This window comes from Eubalaena glacialis, chromosome 3 (assembly GCF_028564815.1).
Source record: "Eubalaena glacialis isolate mEubGla1 chromosome 3, mEubGla1.1.hap2.+ XY, whole genome shotgun sequence".
Lineage (NCBI taxonomy): Eukaryota > Metazoa > Chordata > Mammalia > Artiodactyla > Balaenidae > Eubalaena > Eubalaena glacialis.
The window spans coordinates 194,392,546-194,401,135 of NC_083718.1; the positions used below are offsets into that span (position 1 = coordinate 194,392,546).

General features: G+C 56.8%; 1 protein-coding gene across 3 annotated transcripts in view; it reads left to right on the forward strand.

Annotated features, from left to right (window-relative positions):
* The window catches only part of GNB1 (G protein subunit beta 1), a 96,685-nt gene extending 91,924 nt beyond the window's left edge, over positions 1-4,761 (forward strand). For 2 of the 3 annotated variants that reach the window (XM_061185125.1, XM_061185123.1), the window contains exons 8-11: positions 121-322; positions 960-1,176; positions 2,725-2,840; positions 3,076-4,761. In XM_061185125.1, the coding sequence (XP_061041108.1) occupies positions 121-322; positions 960-1,176; positions 2,725-2,831 (526 nt within the window). In that variant the 3' untranslated portion in view covers positions 2,832-2,840; positions 3,076-4,761. The remainder of the gene's footprint in view (positions 1-120; positions 323-959; positions 1,177-2,724; positions 2,841-3,075) is intronic. The other variant, XM_061185124.1, reaches the window with a different exon arrangement.
* Positions 4,762-8,590: the final 3,829 nt, after the last annotated feature.

Consider the following 8,590-nt stretch of genomic DNA (forward strand, 5'->3'; position numbering starts at 1 on the left):
GGTTTTAGATTTGTCTTAAGTGCAGACGTTTACTGCAGTCCTGGGGGGTTTGAAGGACCATTTGTCACGGGACTGGTCTCCTGAGCAAGTGGGGTGACCGCTGTCATTGCTCTGCTCCAGTGCCCTGTGGGACATTGAGACCGGCCAGCAGACGACCACGTTCACTGGACACACCGGCGATGTCATGAGCCTTTCGCTTGCTCCGGACACCAGACTGTTTGTCTCTGGTGCTTGTGATGCTTCAGCCAAACTCTGGGACGTGCGAGAAGGGATGTGCCGGCAGACCTTCACCGGCCACGAGTCCGACATCAACGCCATCTGTGTGAGTTGGGGTCCGAGGTGCGGGTCGGGGGCCCTTCTCTGGCCATTAGCACGTTAGAGTCCTTCTCTGGAGCCACGGGCTGCATCGTCAAATTTGGAAATGTTTTCAGGGTTAGATGGTCTCTCTTTTCTATGCAGATACAGTCAAATTGAAAAAAACTCCCTGTGGGAGACTTAGCCGTGACTTGATCTGTCCTTGCTGAGGCCTGGCGTATCTCCCGGTCTCGGGGTGACCAGTGACTGTATCACGCGGCTTCCCCCATCAGGGGACAGGCAGTGCCGCAACTGAGCCCGTTGGCCCAGCTCTGCGGGGGCGCGCGGGGCGCGGCGGTTGAGGGAGCCTGCCCTTGTCCCCGGCACCCTGACCAGTGGGCCCGGCCTCGCGAGGAGCCGTCCTCCTCGGGCTCAGCCTGGCTGCCGGCGGCCTGCAGGGAGCCCAGCCCGTCGGTGACGGCCACGCTGCTGCTGCTCCCTTGGGAGGACGGGGGGGTGGGGGGGGAGCCGGCTCTCTGGGGAGGACGAGCACGTCGCGCCACCCCCGTGCGGGGCCCGCAGTCGCTCTGCTGTCGGGCAGTTTACGTTTCCAGTATTTCTTTCTGTGCTTTTGCAAATCGTCTTGGTTTGCTTTCTCTCTCCAGTTCTTTCCAAACGGCAATGCGTTTGCCACTGGCTCGGACGACGCTACCTGCAGGCTGTTCGACCTCCGTGCGGATCAGGAGCTCATGACTTATTCCCATGACAACATCATCTGCGGGATCACCTCCGTCTCCTTCTCCAAGAGCGGGCGCCTCCTCCTCGCAGGGTACGACGACTTCAACTGCAACGTCTGGGACGCCCTCAAGGCCGACAGGGCAGGTAGGCAGCTGCTGCGCCTCGCCGGCTCACCAGCACGGACGGGCCGCGTGCGAGCTGAGATGTGTAGGCCCGGCACGGGGACGGGAGGCAGGCCAGTGGCGGCGGGCTCTCGGCCGCTGTGCGGCACACGGTGGGCAGGAATGGGCCAGCCGCTTGGTCTTCACGGCCCCCCTCCCGTCGGGCATGTTGGAAGCACAGACTGGAGCTCACACATGAGAGGCAGGCAAGAGGTGTGTCGCTCTCAAGCGCATTAAAACGCAGGTTGTGCAAAAGATGAGAACTTGCAGTGTTGAAGACGGGGGTTCAGGCGCATGAATCGATGCTCATGGAGTCTTCAGTGCCGGAGAGGGTGGGGAAGGGAGCGTGGCTCCGAGCCCACGGCCTCCCGCTCTGGGTGGATCTGCTTCCCGCTCTGCATTGAGCCCCTCTTGCCTCTCCTGCTCCCCCACGTGCCCCCGGCGCCCGCGGCCTCCGCCCCGACAGTGCCTGCTGGCGCTCAGAGGAGTGCAGGCGGCGCATGGGGTGCTCTGAGATGTGGCTCAGATTCCTCTGGAAAAATGTGGAGCTTTCTGGCTGATGACTGCTGAGTGTCGACAGGAGGCCCTGTCTTGGGGGGCGTGGTTCACTCTGTGATATCCTGAAGGCCCTCCCTCAGCGTCCATCACCAACCTTCTGTATTCTGTGTTCTGCACCAGGCCCCGGGCATCACGAACAAATGAAGAACAGCCTACAGCCTTCACTCTCGTGCTGTATTTTTGTTGTGCTTTCAAATAAATTTACTTATTTATTTATTTATTTTGGCTGCATTGGGTCTTTGTTGCTGCGCACAGGCTTTCTCTAGTTGCAGCGAGTGGGGGCTGCTCTTCGTTGCAGTGCACGGGCTTCTCGTTGCGGTGGCTTCTCTTGTTGTGGAGCATGGGCTCTAGGCGCACGGGCTTCAGTAGTTGTGGCACGTGGGCTCAGTAGTTGTGGCGCAGGGGCTCTAGAGCCCAGGCTCAGTAGTTGTGGCGCACGGACTTAGTTGGTCTGCGGCGTGTGGGATCTTCTCGGACCAGGGCTGGAACCCGTGTCCCCCTGAACTGGCAGGCAGATTCTTAACCACTGCGCCACCAGGGAAGTCCCCTGTTGCATTTTTTATTTAAGCTTTTTACTGTCGGGAGTGTTCAGGAGTCGGTGCAAGAGGCCCTAGGTTGTTGAGTGGGTGTGTTTGTGCCTTTCAGTTGTGTATGTTCCTTGTTGTCATGCTGTTACCCGCGTGTCTTGATAACAGACACGTTGCCAGGTTCTCCAGTGTGTTTTCCTTCTGTTTGAATCCCTCCCGCGGCCGTGGGCACGTCCACCATGGGAGAGGAGCACGCTGACCCTTCCTCGCCTTGGACAAGAGTGGGCATGAGCTTCAGTTTAGTTTCCACTTGACCAGGCTTCCTCTCCTTCCTGGTGTCCTTTCCTCACCACTGAGGCCTGGCAGGGACTGAACCTTGGGGGCTTCTGGGTCTGCTTCAGGGAGTGGCTGGATCCAGGGGTGACCATGCTGTCATCTGCTCCCAGGGGTCTTGGCCGGGCATGACAACCGCGTCAGCTGCCTGGGGGTGACTGACGACGGGATGGCCGTGGCAACAGGGTCCTGGGACAGCTTCCTCAAGATCTGGAACTAACACCAACAGGTAAGGAGCAGCCCCGTGCCCTCCCTGCTTGTAGCTCTACGTATGAAATTGTGGGTCGGGGTTTCTAAGATTAATTTGGATGTAGTTGATCTGGACTTGTGGGCAGGTGAGCATTGGTGTCAGCTTGGAGCACTTCTGTGCCCTCAGCCGCGAGCGGGTGCAGCCGTCATACTGACTGTGCACCTGCACCAGGGTGTTCCGTTTCTCTTCACGTTTCTCTAAACTCTGTTTAAAGCAGCAGGTGGACGCCGCTGTGACTGGAAGACCATTCCAACCTTGGAGCGTTACAGTGATAGCATTTCCAATCCACCCCTACTAACGCGGACGCCCTGCACCCCTCAGAACTTCAAAAGGGCAAGACCTTTTCCCTTCACTTATTGCTGAAACCAAGAGCACAATTCCCATTAAGAGAAGAATCTCTGTGCTGTAAACTAAAACAAATCGTGCATTCCTTCCGGGACCATTGTCTTTGTTTTTCTTTTTTTTTTCTTTTCTTTTTTTTTTTTTTTGTTTTGAATGAATTTAAAAGGAAATACTATAATAAAAATGTTAACCAGAAGGTAAACTTGAGTGTAATTGTAAGACAGACACACTTTTTTACTAGTTTCTTTGAATTCTAGATCAGTGATCCTGTTTTGTGATGTTCATGGAAAACAAGTTGAGGACTTCATCTTGTAATTGATTCTAAGTTTCAGGTTGTGTTTGTAACAGGATTTTGCAGACATTCATATTTCCTTCTTAAAATATATTCCTTTCTGTTCAGTAGTTAAACAGAGAAAGAGGGTCTAGTGCAGCCTCTCTGGAATTGTGAATGATGTAAATTTAGTCCCTAGTTTTTTTACTTTTCGTCTCGTGTCACATGATCGTTGTGTGCACACACGGCATAGAAGGATGATGCTGAGAAGTCAAGGAACCGAGCACGCGCCGTGGACGAACAGTGGACACCATCAGGCACCTTTGCTCCCCAGCCCGCCCCCTCTACCTTCTCAGTTCAGTTTTAATCTCACCTTGGGTCTCCTTGTGAAGCTGGAGGGAAGTTCATACAACAGCAACAGCGCGACACTACCCTGTGCCCCACCCTGACCGTCAGGAGCCTCTGTTCTCAAGCGAGGTGCCCGTCCTGTGCTTGGATAGTCAGTCAGTTATTTGTGTATGAAACAATGTACAAATCAATGTTTTGAAAATAATGATCTCAAACTTTCTAAGTTAAATTTTAAAAAATTTGATCGTTTGCCATATCGGGTGGGTTTACTCTTAGAATCGCATGCTGTAGAAATGCTCAAAAGTGCATATAGGACTCAGTCCTTAGATGTTCTCTTTCTTTTCAGAAATAACCTCTTTAAAGCTGTAACCATTGCTCCTCTGTGCACACGCATCGCATCGGAAGCCGTGCAGTCAGCGGCTCTACACACTCACCTAGCGGGATATTCACTGTTTTCTTTATTCCTTTAAAAACAAGTCCTGTTCCAAACGATTGCTGTTGGAATTGGGGGGTGGGGCGGGGTGGTACAGGGAATGGAGACCCCGGCTCTCCCGTGGAACCAGCCTTTTGCACCGAGGCAGACCATTTTTCTAACACGCAGACATCCCTGGTTTTGTGCGCGTCCAGTGTGGAGCAGTGGCGTTGGGACGGCGTGGGCCTCCTCCCCGCACCAAGCACTCCCGTAGAGGCAGCAGTGGCTTCTCCATCCTGTGTTTGCACCATCCTGTGTGCCCTGCGCCCTGGACCCGCAGAGAGTGGGACAAGCACCCCCCCACCCCGCCCCCACCCACCTCGGCGCCCCTGTAGAGCTCTCTGCACCCTGTCCCTCACCTTTTGTATTTAATTTTAAAGTCAGTGTACTGCAAGGAAGCTGGATGCAAGATAGATCCTATATTCACTGTACTGTTATTTAAGATGTAATAAAGCAGTTTGACATGAGGGATTTTGGCGTGGCTGCTCATTTGTGGGGCTGTTTCGGTGTCTGGGGGGCAGCTGCCCTCCCCTGGCTGCCCCCTCTTCTGCCCACGTGCTTTGTCCCCCTCACAGAGAGTCCATGAAAGGAGCGGCCGGTCCTCAGATGGGCCTGCAGAGCAGCAGCATCCCACCAGCCCTGGCCCCCTGTCACCACCCAGACCGTGGTCCTCTCATCCCCCGGCAGTGGGAGTCTCCGGAGTGGCTGTCCTACCTTTCTCTCCTCTCCTGAGCCTCTGCCCCTACTGGCGGCCCTCCCGTACTCTTCCCTCCCTAAGATACTAAGGACGTTACTCCAGAGACATACTTCCTTTCAGATGATAGAACAGTTTTCATCTTTGTCCGAATGAAAAGACCTGCATCTTGCGAGAAAAAAATGAGCATCTGCCCCACACCCGTGAGAAGCAAACACTTCATTGCATGTCAGTGAGGAAGCCCCTCACTCCACCGCTTCCCTGGACCCCAGCCCTGCCTTCTGTGCCTTTGTGCTAAAGGACACAATTTTCTTTTAGTCCAAAGTATTCTGTGTAAGGTTATGAAAGGTAACTTGGTAATTCCCACGGGTCAGACTCATAAGTAAGTGAAGACTGCTCTCAGGGGGAAGTATTCCCTCCTGAAGCTCCCTTTTCCAATTGTCAGGAAGACACAGGCAGTCGGTCCTCCTGGCCTTGCCCGTGGGGAGGGGTGGGTGGGATTGGCGCGATTGCAGGGGTCTCTCCTACAAGGACCATGGGTGCGGTTTCCCGGTGGTTGACAGCCTGAACAGTGGGTTCGCCCGGTTTCAACCTCCTCCCCCGCGTCTCTCTGGAATAAATCTGCTCTTTGCACATTTTAACACTGCCAGCTGTCTCAAAATGCCAGAGAGCATCTAAGGTGCTCCCTGGGCTGGCAGCCTGAGTTCTTGGGAGGGAGGGTCTCCTGGGGTCAGGAAGCAAGACTTTATCCTGGCACAGGGACACGTCTGCTGTCGGCCACCCTCGGGCACGGGGTGGGCACAGGAGCCTCAGCAAGGGCTGGCTAGACTGGGTGCCCTCTGAGCTGGGGCCAGGGGAGCTGAGACTCAGCCCCTCTGCTGGCCTCGAGGCCGCCGTCCCACCTTCTCAGCAAAGTGGTCACTGAAAATAGGTGTCCGGGGGCACTGAGAGGACAGCCAGGTGGTGGTGCGAAGCGAAGCGCGTTCCGCGCTGCGCTGCCCGGCGTGAGCCTCGGATTTCACGCTTGAGGCCCGGGACCCCTCAGCCTCCTGGGCCTGGATGCACCTGGGAAGTGATGATCTCCTTGCCCCACCCTCCTCCAGGGTGCTTGCCCTTCCACCGTCCTTCCTCCAGCCTCACCTGCAGCCTCCGCCCCTAGTGTCTGAGGTAGCAGCTGGCTCTGGTGGGCACACCTGTTGCAGGTGCGATGTCCACGCTCCGGCCAGACCCTCGGCAGCTGGACGTGAACTGGGGCCTTGCAGGGAGCTCTAGGGTCACCTGCGCCCCGATGTCGCGTCTCACCGCCTCTTCCAGCACCCAGTGTTCACGTCCACTCGAGATGTCCACCCCACCCGGCACCAGTACCCATGATACCTGACCCTTCACGTGGAGCGCACAGCGGGGTCCTCGGTGCCCCACTGCCCCCCCCGACGGTCCCTCTTCCTCCTAATGTGTGAGAGCAGGAAAAGGCCACCCCACCCTCACCACTCTGCTTGTCTCCCCCCACCATTCCCCACTCCTGGAGTCCGGCCAAATTCTGCCCCTTCACGTCCTCCCTGTGTGATCTGGGGCCAGTTACTTGGCCTCTCTGTGCCTCTGATTCCCCGTGTGAAAACTGCAACAAGAGCACCTGCTCCTAGACACCTTGTGAGAGTTTGGCGAGTTCCACGTCTGTGAGGTGCTAGAGCAGGGAGGGGCTGCTCACGACTTCGCTCTCAGAGACCCCACCCACCCACCCACCCAGGCTCGCGCCGCCCGCCCGGTTCCCTCGGCCTAGGTTCCCTCTGGCAGCGCTCTTCTTGGGTTTCAGCAGGCCGCGCCCCGGCCCGAGCACCTGGAGGGTTTGTTTCCTGCAGTATTGTGTGCCTGGCACTTAGTGGCCCGGCAGGAAGAGGGGCTGCCCAACCCCAAAGCCAGCCCAACCAGGAGACCGCCAAGTCCGTGATTCCGGACACTGGCCCCTGGGGAGGGCTGGGAAAATTGGGACAGAAGGGGCCGGACTTGTCCAGGGCATGCTGGCTGGAGGCCAGAACTGGGGAAGGTGGCCTCTGGATAGCCTGAGACACTCCCTGTCCACAGGGAGCCTCGGTGCCTCCCGGCGACACCTGTCACCCAGGCCCCTGGCCACTTCCTTTTTTGGGTGCTGGGCAGCCTTCCTCTACCCCATTCCCCTCCACCAGGCACAGCTGAGGCCTACTTCCCCAAGAGCTGGGAGCAGAACCCCAAAGAGGAGTTCCACACCCTGCACCCCAAATCCAAGGGCACCCCCCTGCCTGAATGAGTCCAGCTTTGGAGAGGCAGCCCTATCCACTGCATCCTCTATGGTCCCCCATCTTTCAACCCTCAGAAGAGGAGGGGTCCAGGTTTTGGGGGGTCTAAAGCTTAAACAGTAGGGGAGCCATGTTTAAGAAAAAGAACACAAAGAAACAAATACCAAATTAAGAGAGTCCTGCACCTCTGGCACTGGGAAAGTTTACACCTCTGGCCTTTCCTGAACACTGAGACCCTCCGAAGCAGACCCGGCATCGTCTGCCCAGCCCACAGCCCACAGCCCATGTTGGCCTGACTGGCACCCATCCCCCACCCCCACGCCCGCCTGCGTCCCTGCTGTTGACCCCTCCCTGTCCCCACCGCTGCCCGGCTCATTCCAGCTCAGCCTTGGCCCTCAGCCCAAGGAAGATCTCCTCTAGGAACCTTCCGGAGGCCCTAAAGTGCCCCTCCCAGCACTGGCCTTCTGGATTGCGCGGTGTGAGTGGGAGGCTCCAGAATCCCCCGGGGGGGCCCAGGGCCTGCTGGGAGATTGCACAACAGGCTCGGATGAAGGAAGCCACAGCCCCCGTTTTCTCATTTCTGAAATGGGGAAGTGCTCCTGCCCAAGGTCTCTGCCTGAGGTCCAGAATGGACAGACTGCCATGATTACAGACACACACCTGCACAAGTTCCTTTTAGAAAGGGCACAGGAAGGGTGCCTGCTGTGTGACCTTGGCTAGTTACCAGGCCGGAGCTGCCTTCCCTGCAGACTGTCCGTGCTCTAGAAGGTTCCTGGGAGGCCTGGCCAAGCATTAGTATTATGTTAATGATCATATCCAAAAACACAGCTCAAAAGGCTTTTCTCTTCTGTGGGTGTGGCTGGGGGGTCACTTTGGGGAAGTGGTTGGGTTTACAAAATAACCAGACGGGGAAGTTACGGAGCTTGAGAAATCCCCCCAAATTCCCACCATCCTTGCTCTCCTTTCCACTCACCCTTGATAACCCCATGGCCCAGTGGTCCCAGGACAGCGGTGACAGGTGTTCTTTGCTGTGCCCAGCTGTGTTCCAGGTCTCTCAACACAGGGCCAGGAGTCCTGGCCAGAGAAAACTGTCCGCAGCAGGTATGGGGGTGGAGAAACCTAGAGACCAGGCTGCTGCAGAGGGCTCCGGTCCACACATGGCCTGAGTCAGGCGCTCTGTGTCTGGGAGGCCCCGGGGTAGAGAAGGAACGGTAGCTGGCAGTCGCCCGGGCTCATCCACAGTGGCCCTGCATCAGCTTATTCACAGACGCATCCCAGGAGCTAGGCACACCGTTGGGACACTTGACTCATTGCCGTGGTGGTGGGTAACGC